Source organism: Neophocaena asiaeorientalis, unplaced genomic scaffold (genome assembly GCF_003031525.2).
Source record: "Neophocaena asiaeorientalis asiaeorientalis breed wild unplaced genomic scaffold, Neophocaena_asiaeorientalis_V1.1 scaffold41, whole genome shotgun sequence".
In the NCBI taxonomy this organism is placed as follows: Eukaryota; Metazoa; Chordata; class Mammalia; order Artiodactyla; family Phocoenidae; genus Neophocaena; species Neophocaena asiaeorientalis.
In genome coordinates this window covers 1,901,603-1,921,719 of record NW_020171994.1, presented here as the reverse complement: position 1 = coordinate 1,921,719, position 20,117 = coordinate 1,901,603, and the positions used below count along the sequence as shown (strand labels likewise).

Below are 20,117 nucleotides of genomic sequence, written 5' to 3'. Positions count from 1 at the left end.
TCTAGAACTTAATGTCTGTACCATTTATTTATTCACAGAAGAGGCTTGCAATAAAAGAGCAGATCTCTTTGTAAGATGGGATGTATCAAGTCACAGGATGGACAGAAAAGCAAATAATGTGGGACTGTTGGAAGACCACTGAATTCAGGTTGTGGCTCTGTAAATGACTTTTCTACTTATCAGCCAGGTGACCGCTTAAAATCAGTTAGCTTCAGTCCCTTTCATTTATAAAATGGGTATAATAATTGCTACCTCTCTCATATTAACTGCTGAGTAGCTCAACTCAGATAACATATGAGAGGCCTAAACACAAGTGGAAAGATACCGTCATCATTATTATTCAACATTGCAGCCTGTGAGAATCGGTTGTTTAAAGTTCACTCCGGAAGAACGATCAAACTTTCTATTTACTAGTTGCAAAAAGCAACTCTCCTGACGTATTATTCATTATTCCTAGTAGCCTTGCATGACAAGAATTTATAAGGAACACATTTTGAGCTATACGTTGGAGATAAGATTTATATAAAGAACATCTGACTATATTGTTCAGGCTCCACTTGAGAAACAGCAACAAAGAAGACCAAAGAGAATAAGTAAATAAGCACAAGTAAAGGCAAAGTAGCCAGTAATGCTGAATGAAAAGGAAGTGATTACCTAGGGGGAATCCAGGCCAAAATACCTGTCACAGGACTTGAGCCCACAGATTTGAAGTCTCCATTGTGACTTAAGTCAATGTTTGGCTCGGGCATCTTCCTAGCAACAATTTATACATTCCTTTTCATTCTCTTCCCCTTCTTTTCCTTACTCCCACTGATTAGGTAGTACAGGGTAATGGTTAAGAATGGGAGATTTGGGTTAAGTCAGACCTTGGTTTAAATCACTGTTTGGCTTTTCTGAGTCTCAGGTATCTCATTTGTAATAATGAGATAATAATAGTAATAATAGTAATTAAGGCGCAGAGTCTGCCACATAGTTATTCTTTTTTTTCTTTTTTCTTTGGCTGCACAGCTTGTGGGACCTTAGTTCCCCGACCAGGAATCGAACCCAGGCCCCCAGCAGTGGAGGCATGGAGTCCTAACCACTGGACCACCAGGGAATTCCCTGGCACATAGTTACTCTTAACAAGTGTTAGTTATTGTTGTTACAGTAGATAATAAACAATTTGTTAATACACTCCTTCAAAATCTCCCTAGTAGTGATCCATGCTCCAAAATGATCTTTTACCTCTTTCAAAACTACCCTGGCCAAACACTCAGCAAAGATTAAAAAAAATATTTTGTACTAATCTATAAATGATCTGTACTTTCTAGAGATATATGTAATTAAGGATAATGTCTAGGAGTATCAGTGGCCAAGGGAATGGATCTATAATAGTCTAATTTTAGACAGTATGTGATAAATGGCAGGTAAAACATTTGGGGCCCTTCTGTAGCAGGGAGTTCCTAGGAAGGTTTGGAAGACTATATAGCTTAATGAATAGCCTCATACTAATGGCAAGCCTTATCTAAAATTTATTTTATTCTCATAGCTCTTCTTCTATTTAAGTATAAAATCTAACAATCCAAGTCAACAGGCATTTATCAAGTGCCTGTTGTATGCCTGACATCGTGTTAGGTGAAAGATAAATGAGGATTAGTTTCTGTCTCCCTTTTAATCAAAAAAAAAAAGATGAATATACTTTCAACAGTTCAAGAGGAGTCAAGATTGAATATAACAGGAGCAGAAGGTGATGTGAAGAAGTCTTGTACCTCGAGCAAGTAAGAAGTATCTGAGCCTCCATTTTTTCATCCTAAATGAGTATATTACTGTAAAATATTTTCCTTTCCTAGTTCATAGCGTTCCTGCTAGGATCACATGAGATAGTACACAGAAAAGAGATTTTGTTAACTGCATGTAAATTTAGATGCTAATGAAGTACTCACACCCTGCTATGAGAATGAGTGTTACAGCAGTAGCAACTGTGAATGAAAAATGTTGCCTGCCATATTAGCAAACAAAGGATGCCCTCAGTCACTGCAGCCACCTCCAAAGGTGCACCCTGAGGGGACTCAGGATAGGAAAGAACAGGACACAGTACTGGCCCTAGATAGGTAAGGTGCATATCAAAGGAATGATTTCAATGAGCCCAGACCCTTGCATCTTGCCATACAGAGAAAAGCACTAAATTCATTAACTTGAGATATCTGGTTTTCTTTAATTAATAACAGTAATCTTTTGATGTTCCGACTACCTGGTCTTTGATGCAAAAATTCTATATATCCTGGTTCCACCCTTACCCTTTCGGAGCAGTTCCTCAGAGCTATTTGAGAGGCTGCTGCTTCCCGGGTTTGAGTCCTCAGAAATTTTGCCAAAAACCCCATAATTCTCAACTTCTGGGGTGTGCATTTTTTTCAGTCGACACAACCCACTGCAAGATGGAGAAACTGCCCGTAGGAAATACAAACAGATGAGCTCTAGCGCCTTCCACCAATGTACACTACCTGATATCAACAGTACCTCAAGCAAACAAGGAAGGAAGATCCTCTCACCCTACTACCCTTGGGTTGTTGTGAGGATGAAATAAAAAAGCAAATAAGATCCTTAGTATAACGACTGGCACAGGCATTATCATCTTCTTTTGCTATTGTTATTGTATTATTGGTAGTAGCAGGCATTAATTTACATACAATAGCTTAAGCTATGGTCTTGCCTTTCAGAGCTCTGGAGTGAAAAATGAAAGCATTAGTAAGTTTGCATCCCAAAGCCTGCTTAGAATTCTCCAAAGCCACTAAGTAACCTGTGTTTCAGCAGATGGGAGTCCTCCCCCTAACAGATCATTGTTACATGTAATATAGGTATAAAATTAAAATAATGTTCAGTTCTGCATGACAAAAAAGTACTAAAACCTTCATTGTTGTCAAGTTCAATGCTTACTAATGGAGATGAATATAGTGAGAATATTGTTTTATTTACAGAGTATTAGAACCCAGTATAGAATCCTACCTTGATATGGAGACCTGCTTCCCTACACTGTACGTGAGAGTAGAAAACGACTGCCAAAATATTCTCCTACTGAGCCACCCAAGTTTACAGAATCCACACTTAAAGAAGACAATATCCCCGACCTCACATAAAACAATATCATATTGACAGAAGACATAAAAGTGTAGACTCCTTAACCTCATAGTAAGGTATTATGTTTTAACTTAAATAATTCAGTTCCAATACACCTTTATAATGTTATTTTCCACTACTAACTTTTCAACCTTATATTCTTCAGAAAGCTTTTTTCTCCACCAGAATGTCCACATTCTGTTCACTGAGGGCACAACTAAACTTTGGGGCCTATCTATTTGTTTCAGTGGTAACTTGTGTGATAAAACTCTAAATTTTTCCTGTATTCTTCCCTCAGAGTGGGATTTCTGCTCCTTCAGAACTCTAAGGAACTATAGAATGGATTCATGGATCTATTTGAGAAACACTGACTAAGAAAGTGAAATCTTGGGGCTTCCCTGGTGGAGCAGTGGTTGCGAGTCCGCCTGCCGATGCAGGGGACGCGGGTTCGCGTCCCGGTCCGGGAAGATCCCACATGCCGTGGAGTGGCTGGGCCCATGAGCCATGGCCACTGAGCCTGCGCGTCCGGAGCCTGTGCTCCGCAACAGGAGAGGCCACAGCAGTGAGAGGCCCGCATACCGCAAAAAAAAAAAAAAAAGAAAAAAAAAGAAAGAAGGCGAAATCTTATTTTACAAAAATGCCTTTTGATAATGCATTGCCATTTTAAAAGATAAGTACTGATAAAAGAGTTCGACATAAGTACAAGAGTGAACACTCAGAAGGATTATTACCAGTTTGATATTGGAAGAATGTTTCTTAATCTTAAGAACTTATAGATCCCCAAGAATACATTTGCTGATACCCAAAGGTTGATAGACCACAATATGAGAAGCAGTGGTCCTTTTCTAGCTTTTAAGTCCTTTGATACAATGGATAGATCCTGATAGAAGGATGTTGGCTCCCTCGACTCTAAGAATTTCTTAGGAAATTGGTTGATAACGTCTGCAGTTGAGCTATTCTAGTGATATGAATATTTTGAAAACTATTTTTCTGGTGGTGTGAATAAATTCTCTTTATGTAAAAGCCTAATATTTATACTTACAGTTGCCATAAAAAAGTGAAAAGAAAGATATTAAAAAATAGCTCATAGCCATGAAATGCAAATGATTATGATAATCCTCATTAAGACCTCATAGCAGATTGGCCATGAATTGATAATTGTTGAAGCTGGGTGATAGGAACATGAGGTCATATGATACTGCTCTCTCTGCTTTGTTCATGTGTGAAATTTTCCATGAGGAAAAAAATTGACCTGGTAGCTAAATGACTATGGCAAAGGACTCCATGAGAAAACATTATGGAAGATATTCTATCATCACAGATACAGGAGAAATTGGCTTTGCCTTTGCACTAATGGCCAGTGTTCTCAGATATCTAGCTTTGTGCTTCTATATATGACAATAATGCTGGGTTTTAGTGTCCAAAGAGTAATCAAGACCACCTGATAGCAGAAGGCAGAGTATTGGAACAATTCAGAATATCGTCCTAATGGGTTGTGTGTGGCATTCTTTAAAAAGGTTCCTTCTTCCTAACCTACAATTTATATTATTGAATGTATATAAAATGGTGTATTCTTCTATTAAGCCTGCGCAGAGGTTCGTGTTATCTGCAGATACCCTGGACCACCCATGTCATATTTGTTCATATCTTAACAAGAATTCTATGCCTGTGTGTTAGGGCTTGTTTTTGTATTAGAGATGCCTCCTTTATTATCTATGATTTTTAGTGATAGTCTCATTGGCTAGGGCCTTTTTTTTTTTTTTAATCTTTTGGCCTCATGGTGCAGCATGTGGGATCTTAGTTCCCCAACCAGGGATCAAACCTGCGCCCCCTTCATTGGCAGTGTTTTAACCACTGGACTGCCAGGGAAGTCCCTGGGTAGGGCCTTTTCTTAAACAGTTATCAGTAGTGAATTTGGTTAACACTAGAAATGCCACTGAAGAGCTTTATAGTAAACTATACCTGAGGAAAGCCCACAGCAGTTCACACAAAAACTAACTCCAAATTGAGACAGGCTGACACAGCTTGTGCAGTAATGCTTTCACTAAGCTATTGATACCATTTGTAATTTGAAGCCTTGAACATTGTCTCACATTCTAAATACTAGTGAGAAACAAACCTGCAAAAACACAATACGTGCAATGCCTTATTCTAGATTGAGATAAAGTGAAAGTCCTTATTTGTTTGAGTCTTACAGATAGTCAGGATCATGTCATTGATTCATTCAGGGCCAGTTGTTTATTTGCTTCAAGAAAGAACACAAACTTATTGGCATCGGAATCCCAGGAATCTGATTTTATGACATGGAATTCATCAAAATACTCCAAAGGAGACATTTAAGTGGAAAATTCCTTCTGTTCAAGATTAAAGACTAGGTTCTGTTGTTACCAGTCATCTCTGGTAGTAAATTACAGAGCCGCCAGTTATACAACTTTCTTTATAATAGGGCCTGGTGTAATAAAAAGAAAACAGACTCTGAGTCAGAAAACCTGAGTTCTAGTTCAGGCTCCTCCAATACCAACTAACTACACACCCTTGGGCAAGTCATTTAATCCCATCTTTATGGTCAGAGGATCACAGAATTATAGCTATTCTGTTACTTACAACTGTAAACAGCAGGAGGTGAGGAAGAGTCCAAAAGACAGCATTTTATTTAAACAAAACTATTTCAAGCTAATACCTCTGTATATCACAGCAGCATACGACTGCAGGAACACCAAAGAGGCTGAAGGAATTCAAATCAAGGGGGAAAAAAACCTTGCATTAAACAACACAGCCTACTACTGTGTGAACGATAATTACCAAATTGATAAGAAGTAGCTTGGTTTTTACAGAAGCAGATAAACAAGAATGAGTGAAATTGAAGGGAAGTGACTTAGCAGGATGTCCCAGGGAAAGGGACAGGGCTAGAGACCAGGGATGTCTTTCTACAGAGAACATTAAGTAACAGTGTGACTGAATATTTCCAGCTCTCCACCTTCAGGGCACATGGTAGGATTGCCCTTCTTGGCCTCCAGTTGGTCTCTGATCAAGGCTGACCAATGGTATATGAAAAAAGTGACATGTGTCACATACAGAAATAAGACTTAATTGGTAGTCCAGTGTGAGACCTGCAGAGCTCTCTTTCCCTCTGCTACAACAATCAGTAGTGTTCCGGATGGTGGCTGTTCCATCTGGGTCCTAGATTGAGGACCACATAATGTCCCCCAGATGACCCATGATGGACATGCAGTGTGAACCAAAAATAGACCTTTGTTATTTTAAGCCACTGAGATGTTGGGAGTAGTTTGCTATAGCAACATAACCGATCCTATCCTGACCGAAGGGATGGCAGTTATGAGGTCAAGCACTCTACCTAACAGAGGGCAAAGATAACTTGGCTGATTTTCTCTTAGCTGATGGGCCTCAGTGAGGGCTCTGGTGCTTCTCAGAGGTTTGTGCCCTCAGATATTTTAAGGTTCTATTATGCATATGAGCAAAAGTATGTCACTGTTACTGGCAGCTAATAGAGGACATGAAGGATAAAGAGGACAGCTCAGGACAGGGCAGACTCAGGGGACTGGTAACTTGATATAAATCCTTCCTCTCATTCTGTTCCAAGTAAATAGTGTCTGAAAGTCATATGGCTCTTCAATGGCCTGTCCAGGATAACTGGCCCTAGGCCAGCTTGAAGCCAGCAGGTGTCCTTCGTAATAGAGTTGGCACCTACATTCGTCAGTCTGTTTAGTAGTAGAGTGGGCAAAAAGCTGAACAAACAAGGAAAGGAGGACTAACTTCTTACCATCCGAGGTTTTTAAAGGTGACCAGGCTGAGAACAGCGTTACAAACTTTGGGGGATGAAATTTAAAACTATATCCCTATGTAATTCAAGGCTAACTAAACTTCGCCTAAATTATTTTCTCTTAAAGACTCAGGATCACTGACCCTGCCCTAAGGAGAACTATGAATAGGTATAGGGGTTACTATTAGGCTAATGAACAGCACTGCAGGAAGCTGAGGCAGTAATTGCAGGCTGTGTTCCTGGCATGACCTCTGTCCATTCATAACACCTTAAATAGGGGGCTGGGGGATGACGAGACACACCACAGTGGTATGAGAATCGACTGCGAATAATAGCTACAGTTTACTGAGCACATACAACAATCAGGCACTTTATAAACATTTTAACTAACCCTCACCACCATATGAGGTAGGTATCATACGTTTCAGATGAGGAGACTGAAGAATGTCAAGAGAGTGCAGAAACCAAGGCAAGGGAAAGAGTCTAGAAGAAGTGAGTGAAGAGTAAGATGCTACTGGTAGTTCAGTGAGGATGGGGACTGAGAAGAAGCAATCGAATTTGGTGATTAAGAAGTGACCTAATCAAATCAATCTCAGTGAATTGGCTGGGGAGAAAGCCAGAATACAAAGAGCTAAGCAATAAATGAATGGCGGAAAAGGATATGTGCTAACTGTAGACTGTTTTTTTGTGAACTCTGCTATGTCACACACAGCTTACGTTTATGCATGTAAATGTCATCAAAGATATGGACCTTTTCCCCAGAAAAATGTACATGCATATCTAATTTTACATACAGTGGGGGGGGGGGGGGGAGGGAGTGATACACAGGTGGCTTCAATTGCATTTTATTTCTTAAGCTGGGTGATGGTCATACATTCATCATATTTTGTTTAATTACATTATATATGTTCATTATATTATTTTACATAATATTATATAAATAACATTCCTGTTGCCTAAAATATTTCATAATAATTTTTAAGAGAAAAAATGACTACATAGCAGAATATCTTTGTTTGTAGGAAATATACACTAAAGTATTTGGGAGTGATGTTGGATCATATTGGCAACTTACTCTCAAATGGTTAAATAAAAATTAATTGTAGCATACTTGAAGCTTTTCTGTAATTTTGAGATTGTTTCAAAATTTTAAAAAGACAGTAAAAGACATGACACAAAAAAGAAAAAAACCTGACAAACAAAAAATGTTAAATAAATACATACTCTCACAGGTATACAGGAGGGCATAACCAAACTTACAGAGAAATGTACACATAGAAATGCATAGGGAGATCCTTCAAAATAGAGAAAGGAAGTGCTGTCAATCTGGCTCTAAAGTACAATGTTTTATGTCAGAACTCTCTTCTTCCCTGACTTATAGTCTGACAGGGAGAGTATAAACTGGGAGTCAGTGGATGAAGAAGCTGCCATCTCTCTCAGCACCTTTGGTTGTCACAGCCATTAGGGAAAGTGGGAGCCACAAGCCAGTCTCAGGGCTTCAAGACTGGAGATCGCAGGCTGAGGGCTCAAAACAGGTGCTGGACATTAAACCAAAGAAAGCTACGGATCTCTTCCAACTTGACCACTGTGCCTTAAATTCTTCAGGCGGTCCAGTAGGGAGAGATTTGGGGGTGGGGGGAGAACTACAATGTTTTAATGGAGGAGGCATCTGGGTGATGTTACAACTTCTTGAGGAGGGGAAGAATAAAAGTGGTGATTTAGGATAATACATAGAAGGCAAGAAAGTAAACGCAAAGACTGTGGTTAAAGCTAGAGAGTAGTCTTTACAATGAAAATAAAAAGAAATCAATAAAAATAAAAACAGCACACTCTTGGTATGTATATGTGTATTTACGTTGGATATGTAGGATACAGGGAGTTATATGTACAGGCACTTGTCTGACATATGAAGAGTGGGCAAAAGACCCACTGATCATGTCAGTATTTCCCTCAAATAGCAATCAGCACAGCACTTTGTAGCCAACTTCTTCTCTCTGCCTGGGTTTTAAGACCTCCATAACCTAACCCTGCCTCAGCTGTCCATAATCATTTCCTTCTACTCCCGTGCCTTACCCAGGTAGGTCTTCTCGCTGTCCTCCATTCAACCGTATTCTTGCTAGGGCTGCAGTGTATGACTGCTCATGGGGTTCACTGCAAAAGGAACCTTGACTGACGAGGCACATGGGGGCTGAAATCCACACTACTTGCGGCTCAGTAAGGAGTGAGGCGTGGCAGGGAGCTCTGACTGCCTAGAGGAAAGTGTGCCTTTTTCTAATTTCCTCAAAGACACTGCACCCTTATACCTCCTCCATGTTTTTGCTCATGCTCTGATCAGCTTGTCTCTTTGATATTTAATAGGACTACATTTAACTATCAAAGATAAATCATCTGTCCTGACAAATACAAGTATATTTATAGAGACCTAGAGAAGAAAAACTTGAAATCGGGGATGTCCTGGAAAAATCTAGAATATCCTGTCTCCACATTTATCATTTATTTTCTAGGAGTCCTTTAAGGCCCAGCACAAATTTTACTTCTGTGAAGGTTTCTCTAACTACAATCCATACTGACCTCTTCCTTCTTTCACTTTCTAGAACACTTCATTCTGATCTATGAAGTTTGATGCTGGATTATCATATAATCCAGTGTTTTTAAATGGTGGCGGTATTTCAACAGTTCCACAACATCTGATTTTAATTTCAGTTAAAAATTATATTTTTAACTATTTTAAGACTGTAATAAAACACAGCATGTACCATTCAAATGGGTTCCACACCAAACATTCACACATCAGAAACCATCACCGATTGCACTAATCTGTGCTGTCAAGTTGGCAATGTGTGTGTATGTGTGTTTATGTGTGTGTATGAGAAAGAGAGAGAATGAAAGTGAGAGGACAGTGAGAGTAGTGTATGTATACCTAGAAATATAGATTTTCTTCGTATGTCTGTTTAACTGAAGAGTATCCAGAGATGACAAGACAAACTATTAAGCAAAAAGCCACTACTTATTTGGGTACATCAGAATTTTCTCCACACAGGAATAAACTGGAGACTAAGACTGCCATAGCTCTCAATTTCAGATTTTATGTTTTTTCCATTCTCTTCCTTCTTACTGACTTTACAAATAAATATTAAAAACTTTGACTTATTAGCAAAACACTTACTTCGGTTTTTATGTTGGGGGATCATATAAGATTTTGTTCGGGGGGACAGGGTCTACTGCTGTAAATTTTGAAAAGTGCTCTAATCATTCTTCTTCACCATTATCAGCATCAACACCAACATTATTATCTATGAGCATGTTCTGGGTATGTAGATGCTGGCGAGTATTTTTGCAACTTAATCTTATCGCAAAGGCAAGGTCACATAAATCTTATAAATCTCAAGTCGATCTTCATTCTCAGGGGATCCGCTACACTCACAAACAGAATTTAGAGATTCTAGGCATTTTAGATTTTCTCCGCCAACTCTCTTTGCTCTGGATAAGGAAAAATGGTCGCTCAAAGATTTACAGAGCAAAGGAGAAATACCACTTAACTTTCCTTCTCTCCCCCAGAGAAAATGTGTCTCCCAAAGGACTAATTCAGTCTCTTGGCCAGAAGTCCCGGACATTTCTGGGAAAGCCTGGTCTCTCTGAGGTAAATACTGTTAGAACTTTAGGGCCAGGGAAATTTCCACTGAAGAACACCAACTCCCCCTCAGTAAAAGCAACCAGATTGAGAGATAATGGCAAACTACCTCTATTGTTGTTGGACTAAAGGGAACTGGGACTTCAAAGATGCCTGAAGAGGTGTCTTCAGACATCACCTTCAGTTGGTACCTTGGTCTCTACAGGAAGTCACAAAGGTAGGCCAGCAGAGGTAGAAGTGGCTTTGGAGAAACTGGAACAAATATAACAATTCTAACTCTTCTTCTCCCTTTAGGAAGCTTGAAATACAAATTCAACACATAATTAAGCAATTTACTCTAAAAATGCCCCCAAAATGGGTTCACCACTCATTTTTAGTGCAAAGGCAGTCACAGTGAGTGATGGGAGCAGAATAACAACAAGAGTAATACTTTTTCAGCTAATAATACATTTAGTGATTTCTCCTAAGGCCATAATTAATGCTGAAGTCTGTATCTGAACTGAGAAACATTTGGCTCCAAATATGGAGCTCTTTATTTTTTTAACCACACTATAATCCATAAAGGGAAAAAAATCAGGAAATAGACCTCCAGACTTAAAACATGGAACCCCCCCAAAAAGCTGAAGAAAAGACACATACCTCATGACTTACCTAAATTTTATAAATCTGGAAGGGGTAGATATGTGCCACAGGAGTGAGCCCTCCAGGCATAAGGGTTTGCCAGTGCTAGACACAGAGATGGTGGCCAGCAATAACTATAACACCTATTACACTCCACCAGAGAAATACACCTTAGTGCAGGCATTAGGTAAACGCTCTAAGGAATCAGGAGCCAATAAGAGTGCAGGGTAGGGACTTCCCTGGTGGCGCAGTAGTTAAGACCCTGTGCTCCCAATGCAGGGGGCCTGGGTTTGATCCCTGCTCAGGGAACTAGATCCCACATGCATGCCACAACTAAGGAGCCCACTGGCCGCAACTAAGGAGCACACGTGCCGCAACTAAGACCCAGTGCAACCAAATAAATAAAATAAGTATAACAAAACAAAACAAAAAGAGTGTAGGATATATCTGGTCCTTTCCTGTTCCTCCAGCCTCATCTCACACAATCTTCCACCTCCCCGCCTCTACTTCCCCCTCCCTGTGTTCCAGCCACACTGGCTTGGTACTTGCCATGGTCCTTCAAACAACAGGGATGGCCACAGTGTTTGACACATAGAAGGCACTAAATAAATCTTTGTTGAAGGAAGGAAAGAAGGAAAAACAGAGGGGGAGACAGAAGGCTAGAAAGAAGGGGAGATTTCAGAAAAACATTCACTAAACTGGGCCTTAAGGGAAAAATACTAAGTCCATCGGCAGAGAAGGAGGAAGAAAGAGGATGAGAAAAGAAGTGTGTTTCAAGCAGAAGGCAAAGCAGGAGGATGTTGGCATGCTGAGCCAACGTCAAAAGCAAACTGTGGTCTAAACATCGGAATGAGAACAGTAACAGGAGATGGGGTTGGATGGGTGGGCAGGGCCAGATGATGATGGGTTCGGACTCTCAACCACTGCGCCACCAGGGAAGCCCCGGCATCTCTTTTTATCAGTTGTCAAAATTAGGAAATACTTTAAAAATTTCCCTCAGCATTAAAAGAAATAGAGAATACTTTTCCATAGGGGGATAGAGTGGGGATTTAGCAACTACCTTGTGAATGGTAACTACACATACGTTCTCCCTTCTAATCACCCGACACTCTCAGGAGGAAGGTGTTATTATCCCTTTTTTACTGATGAGAAAATTGAGTCTCAGAAAGGTAAAATGACTTGCCTTACGTCACACAGAGGGCAGAGGCAGCATTCAAACATAAGTCTGATTCCAGAGTCCTTTCTCTTAAACATTATACCATTGAACAAGGTGGTTATTTTTCCATCAAAGCAACTGTTATTAGAGTTAACATTTATAATTCTCAAGAGAGACAAGGAAAAGGCAGTTGTTACAGGCCATTAGGAGTAGATCTGTTTACTCACCTGAAAGTCATCTACTGATCACTTCCTATATGCTTGGCAGTATCCTGGACATTGTAAGTTTGAAGAGGGCAACGTCGCATACAAACATAGGAATTTCACAACTATGTGGTAGGTTCCACCAAAGGGGCCCAAAGAGTTTTGGAAGCACAGGGGAAGGAAGAATAAATTCTTTCTGAAGAGGACTGGGGCTGTTTCATAGAGGAAACAACATTTTATCTGGGTATTAAAGATTGAGGAGTTCACTAGGAAGAGAAGGTGTAAATGGTGGAGAAAGACATTCCAGATGGAGGGGACGGCATATAGAAGAGCAAAAAATGTGAAAGAACATAAAGTAGTTTGGGAATGGAGAGAAGTTCAGTCTGAATGAAGCGTAATGTACACTATGAGTTTGAGAAGGAGAGGTGGCAGGAAAAAGCACTCAGACATGAGGCTGGAATGGTAGTTGGGGCCAGATAATGAAGGCCCTTAAATGTGTCAAGCCAAGGAGTATGTGTTTTAATCTTGAAAGAAACAAGAAACCAACAAAACTTAAATCAGGAGATAACATAGTTGGATTTGTTGTTAATAAAATAACTCTGGTGGCAGTGTAGAGATTAGAATGGAGTCAGGGGGTAGAAAAACTAGTTAGGAGATTATTTATATATGATGATGAAACTTGGAACCATTAGAATATGAATAGAAAACTGGATTCTGCGGGGTTTTGGTAAAACTAACAGAACTTGGTGGAGATGGAGATAATGAGGTTTGGTGCCTGATTCTATAGTTTCTCGCTTGAAACTGGGTGGATGGTGATGACATTTAACAAAGATAAAAAAGATAGCAGGTTGGAGTATCACGGTAGACTAGAAAATAATTTCATGTTCAGAAACACTGTGTTTTGGGGCAATACAACATAAGACCTGGCATTGGTTGAGGGCTTATACTAAGCTCTAGGCACCATTTTAAGCGCTTTGCATGTAACAACTAATTGAGATATAGGTACTTAGTAGGTAATTGGAAATAAAGATTTGGAGCTAGAAAGGGACATCTGGGCTGGAAATAAAAATTTGATAGTCATTAATGTATAGGAGGCATAGTTAAAACTGTTGAGGCAAGAAGAAGGCAAAGGATAAAAATGCTGAGCAAAACCACCATTTTATGACCAGGGAGCGATGAAAATTGTAACCTCCATGATGGAAAAGATCATGCCTGACTTGTTCACCACTGTGTCACCAGAGCCTGGCATACTATTTAGAATACAGTGGCTGCTCAATAAATAAATGTTGAATGAATGAAATAAAAATATCAGAGGGAATTCCCTGGTGGTCCAGTGGTTAGGACTCTGCACTTTCACTGCCGAGGGCTTGGGTTCAATCCCTCGTTGGGGAACTAAGGTCCTGCAAGCCATACGGTGCACAGCCCCCCAAAAAGAAAAATCAGAGAAGTGTAATGAGAAACAATGAGGCATCGTGACTTGGAAGACCAAGGGGGAAAGGTGGTTTGAGGATGACTAGAAAATGCCGAGCACTACAGTAAAGAAGTCAGATAAAATGGGGACTGCGATGAAACCATTGGGCTTGGCAGTTAGGTATCCATTAGTAACTTGAAAGAGGGCAATTTTGGTAGAATAGCCTCCTTCTAGACTGTAATAGGCTTAAGGGTAGATGGTTGTTGAAGAAGAGTAGAAAATGACCAGAAATTTGGTGGTAATGTGATTGAGGGGGTTAGAGTAACAGAGGAAAATGAAGCCATGGTTTGTAAAAATTTTATTTGTTTTTATAATGGAGGAGACTTCAATATTGTTTGTAGAAGAAAAAATATCCTAGGAGAGGGATAAATTACAGATGGTAAGAGTAGATAATTGTTCTTAGCTAATTTTCCTGTCAGTTTTCCCTTGGGCATGCTTATCAGGTGTTCTATTTATCTTTAGACCTTAAAACAAGTTAGAGCTCTATGGTCTGCCTCACTGGGACATTGGTCAGCCTAAAAGGACTTGGTAGTTTAATACAGCATGGTGCTTTCCTAATATCTTCTTTCTAGATGTATATGTCTTGTCATCTACGTAGGATAGGACAAGTCTATACTCCAAGCATGGTGGTGAAATTATGGAATTAAGCACAAATTGAGGCAAGTGAACACCAATATGTATTGATAATTGAGGTCAATCTATTTGCTTCATTATTATATTAATGAAGTAATTAGGGGAATAGCCCACTTTGCTCCTGTGATTTGGCTTGACTATGATCTTATAGAATATAGGGGCATATTTACTGGAGGCTCCATAATATGCCTAGAATCTAAAAGGTTGTTGGCACTTGTAGTCAATACAAATGCCCTCACACCTGAAGATGCCTTAGACAGTGACAAATTGTAAAAACCAACTGCATAACTAGATGGGTTCTTTTTCAGTACCATGGATTACTCTGACAGTCTAGTGAAGCCTACAGACTCCCTTTCAGAAAAGTATTTTTAAATGTAGTCAATAAAATACATGGGGTTACAATAGAAACCAATCATCAAAATGTATAATAAAACAAATTTGTGATATAGTAATATATCTATCTGATTCTTTAGTAACACATTAAATAATATCTATTTTCCCCTCCACTCCTATCTGAAAATGTTTCTTTTGACCTGTCAATAATATAACTACATTATCATCTATTGCTACCTATTTATGTAGTCATTTGATGGTTCACTTGATGATGCACTCATACATATGTATCAGCATTCCCAGTCACCCAAGATACATATTTGATGTCCATGCACACACACATATATATGTTATATATTCCAATCATTCATAGCTAGCTGATATAGGATATTTGCTAGCAGGCAAAGCAGAAGACTACTTTAAGAATTCATATTAAGAAAATGAAAACATAAGCCACAGACTGGGAGAAAATATTTGCAAACTGTATATATGGTAAAAGACTCGTATCTAAAATATACAAAGACCTCTTACAACATAATAATAATAAGACAATCCAATTTTCAAATGGGCAAAATATTTGAATAAACATTTCTCCAAAGAAGATATCCAAATGGCTAATAAGTACTTGAAAAGATGCTTAATTGATTAGTCATTAGGGAAATGCAAATTAAAACCACAACGAGACACCACTTCAAACCCACCAGGATGGCTATAATAAAAATGACAGACAATTACAAATGTTGGCAAGGATGTAGCAAAACTGGAATTTTCATACAGTGCTGATGGAATGTGAGGTGGTACAGCCACTTTGGAAAACAGTTTTGCAGTTTCTTAAGAGGTTAAATATAAAGTTTTCATACAACCCAGCAATTCCATCTACTCAGGAGAAATAAAATATATGTCCACACAAAGATTTGTATGTTAATGTTCATAGCAGTATTGTTCATAAGAGCCAAAAGTGGAAAGAGCCCAAATGTCCATTCATTGGTGAATGCATGAAGAAAATGGGGTATATCCATAATGGAGTACCAATACTAAATACCAATAACAACAAAAAAAAGGAGTAAAATACTGATATATGCTACAACACGAATGAATTTCAAAATTATGCTAAGTGAAAAATGCTAAACACAAAAGATTATATATTAATTGGTTCTATTTATATGAAATGTCCAGAAAAGACATATCTATAGAGGTAGAAAAGTAGATTCATGCTTGCCTAGGCTTGAGGGGTGGGAATAGGGATTAATTAAAGGGATATGAAGGATCTTACTGGGGTGATGAAAATGTTCTAGAACTGGATATAGTGATGGTTGTACAACTTGGTAAATTTACTAAAAATCATTGAATGATATACATAAATGTGTGAATTTATGGTATATAAATTATATCTTAATAAACTTGTTTTAAAAGAGAAAAAAAGAGGGGCTTCCCTGGTGGCGCAGTGGTTGAGAGTCCGCCTGCCTAAAAAAAAAAAAAAAAAAAAAAAAAAAAAGAGAAAAAAAGAAAAATCCTAGAGACAGCCCAAACAAGGCAAATATTCCTCTTGATCCTTAAATTAGGAAGGGATTTTCTCCATCTCTGAAAAACCTTAACACTCCCTTCACACTTTGATGACTGTGATTATGACTGAAAATCACATTGGAAAGGACCAACCTGAGCAAGTTACAACTTTAAGAAGTTTGTATTTCAATCAGATCTTGATTTGAATGTGGCTAAAGGCACTTTACCTGTGCTCTAGGCGGAGTTGATAATAGACAGGTGTTTTCTCCCCTTTGCCTCTTCCCCACTCCAATAACTCTCCCGCTGGGCTTGGACTTTGAAATATGTCTGGTTGTATTAGATCCTCTTGTGAAAGCAGATTTGGGGCAAAATGGGAAGAAAACATGAGGACCCTGACTAATTTGGGATATATTTTAACTGCTAAACATATTGGCCTTTGGTGAGATATGGATCTTTCTAGTCTCTTCTCTAACATGATGCTGATGGTAATTTATCAATAAGTATCCTATATTTTTAAAAATATTTTTATTTATTTATTTGTCTGTGCCGGGTCTTAGTTGCGGCGTGTGGGATCTTCGTTGTGGCACGCAGGATATTTTAGTTGTGGCATGAGGGATCTAGTTCCCTGACCAGGGATCAAACCCCGGCCCCCTGCATTGGGAGCTTGAAGTCTTAACCACTGGACCACCAGGGAAGTCCCAAGTATCCTATCCTTTAAGGAACAAAATGACAACCATTGTCTGAGAAAGTGAACTCCTACAGAGTTAGAGACTGTGTTTAAATAAATCTTTGTGTGTGGTGCCTTAGGCACTTAATAACCAAAAAACCAATATGGATGTTCTGAAATTCTAGGCTTTATCTCATTCAGATAAATTGCGAAAATATTTCAAATAAACGAAGATCAGCACTCTTTTAAAAGAAATTTAATGAAAACTCATTATTTAATCCTGGGTTTTAACATTTAGTTTTCCATCCCTTCAAAAGTACTGCTTTATAAACTCTGACAAAGAAAGAACTCAAAAGCACCTAAATGACCCTATCTTAAATGCTCACCAGTATTCCTTTATTGACAACGTTTAACTCTCACAGTGAAGAGACTTTGTCATAGTGAAGCACAACATAGTTCCTGCCAATCTATTTATAAGTTATTTTTCGCTAATATAAGTCAAAAAGTTACAAAGAATTCAAATGTTTAAAATCATCTGAAAGGTGAAAAATATTACAAACCCAGATGATGAACTGGAATTGAGAGTAAAAGATGAGAACCAGCTAATATAAATGATAATCCAGTACAAAGAATACAAAGGAAAAAACTTCCCCTCAGCAAAGTCACCTTCTGAGAACTTATCCTGTTACTCTTCTCTTTCTCTTTGCCATTTTTCCAAAAATTAAAAATTAGCTTTACAATGTCAAACATATAATGCAGAAGTAAATAATAGGTGAATGAAGTAGTTACGAACTGAAGGCAAAAAATAAAGTACTGTCAGTGTATCTCAAGGTTTATTTTAGTCTTACCAAGGTCAGTCACACTGACATAGCAGGTGACATGGTAAAACAATGGGACAGAGCCTAAAATCCACACACCAAAGTAGTGGATGATTTTGGAGACATGCTTTCAACACTTCTCAGAAATGAAGACAACATCCTCTAGTAACTTTTAAAGTTATCAAGTGATAGGATGCAGTGTTTGGGAAATCTCCTAGAATGATTTGTTAATGCTTTTCCCAAAAGTACACTGAATACGATCAGCCAGAGTCTGAAATAAAGGTTTTACTGGAGGGTATTCTGCCCAAGCATGCCATTTGTATAAATAGCAAGATTCCCAGACAAATTGTTAACTAATCAAAACCTGGCATTTTCAATAAATGTAGTATTGAGCCTCAAGGTAACATATAACTAAACTTGTATACTGCAGAAATCAGAAAGGGAAGTGTGCAGAAAACTAGATCAATACCTCTGCTTACAAAATCTAGAATTTACTTACATAAAAGCTGATGTTCTGAGTTAAGGGGTCACAAAACATTAAAAGTCAAGTTTTCTGGCATCATCCTCTTTTCATAAGAGAAGTCATTTCACTTTATTCTGATATTTTCTTAAAGACATATACCAGGACAAAGTAATCCATTTTTTTCCCATAAAAGTATTAGGTAATCTTACTGGGTTGAATTAAGTATGGCTCTATAAATAGTATTTTAAAATATTTGAAGTATTAAAAATAGAGCCAATCAGTGAAAATTGTCAAAACTCACAAAGTAAATATTTGGAATATATACTTAGCTGTCATATATATACATATATATATATACACACATATATAGAGTACATGCATGACTTTGGCAATTATTAAGAATTTTTAAAATAGAACAGTGAAACAGTACTCAATAGTTAACTTCATATTTGAACTCAATGATTAACTTTATTTCTGCAGGCGTAAGTTGCTAGTGAGTCTGGAACACTGCAGCATCTCTGATTATTCAGGTCACGCCACTTTTGGTAGCTTATCCTAGTAATTCCATTGGAATTACTACTTTCTGGGATCTATTAAACTTTTCTTGACCAAACGTCTACAGAAAATCCTTTGCCTGCAGCCCCTAGCTGATTTGATGGATGATATCTAAACAGCCTATGAAATGTTAACTTTTAGAATTTTTTTTCCTATTCTAACCACTTTAACTTTCTGATGATAGAGAAAACCAGTAAAAGGAAACATCAGGCAGAAACTGAACATCATCTATTAGTATCAGTGCAGTTCAGGCAGTTAAAGAATCCAGATGTTGTCACCTGGTACTGTCAGAGGACTCACAAGAAAATACTTAAGTTTAACTTCTAACAACATTCTCGGTACTTCCAAGTCCCACTTCTTGGATACTCCTCCCACTTTCAAACTTGTGTGCCAGTTCATGTTCTTGTAAACCAGGGAAAATTACATTTCTTCTGCCTTGGAGATCGATACAGAGGAAGGCATCAGATGTCAGTCATCTTTAAGTCGTCCTGGAAGACGCTCAGAAATGCGTGCCTCTTGTGTCTTCTACTTTTATTTTCCCAACCCCTTACGAAGTTTTGGAACAGAAAGATGCCTGAGTCCCAAAGGCATTAGCCTGACACTGTCCTATTCCTTTCTAAGAACCCCATTAACTCCCAGTAGAAATGAGAATGATGTGAACTCCGTTTCATGGCGCAACCCTCTGCAACCCCCTTACACAAACACAAGAGGTGGGATGGGGAGGAGGTCAAAGGAGGAGGAGGGAAAGGGGTCGGGAGATGAGACTCACCGCTCCTGCCAGTTCCTCGGTCAGGCACAACGTAACCAGGAGAAGCCACAACCTGAAACGGGAGGAAGGGTGAATAACATGGGTTCTCTAGGCTCCGGGGTCCTGCGTCTGCCCATAGACCCCCGACCCCTCTTTGCTGCCTGCCCCAACTTTCTCTGTAATGACAGAAGTACAAGTATAGTCCCGGTCCGGCAAAGTAGCCCAGAATAGGAAAGAGGAGAGGAGCTCGGGGCAGCAACAGCTCACCCAGGGTGCATGCTTGCGGCTCCTCCGGAGCTGGGTCCCGGGAGACTGCTAAGCGGCTCCGCGGCCCCGGCTGATCGGATGCTTGGCGGCTGTTTCCTTATTCAAGAGGATGGGGCAGGGGGGCGAAGTGGCTCACTTCTGAAGAAACTAAACTCAGCTTCTAGATAAAGAGGT

General features: G+C 39.0%; 1 protein-coding gene across 2 annotated transcripts in view; it reads right to left on the bottom strand.

The window, feature by feature from the left end:
- The window catches only part of COL4A6 (collagen type IV alpha 6 chain), a 268,803-nt gene extending 248,760 nt beyond the window's left edge, over positions 1 to 20,043 (bottom strand). For both annotated transcript variants that reach the window (XM_024748716.1, XM_024748707.1), the window contains exons 1-2: positions 19,944 to 20,043; positions 19,698 to 19,749 (exon numbers count right to left, since the gene is read on the bottom strand). In XM_024748716.1, coding sequence (XP_024604484.1) covers positions 19,698 to 19,749; positions 19,944 to 19,954 — 63 coding nt within the window. In that variant the 5' untranslated portion in view covers positions 19,955 to 20,043. The remainder of the gene's footprint in view (positions 1 to 19,697; positions 19,750 to 19,943) is intronic.
- Positions 20,044 to 20,117: the final 74 nt, after the last annotated feature.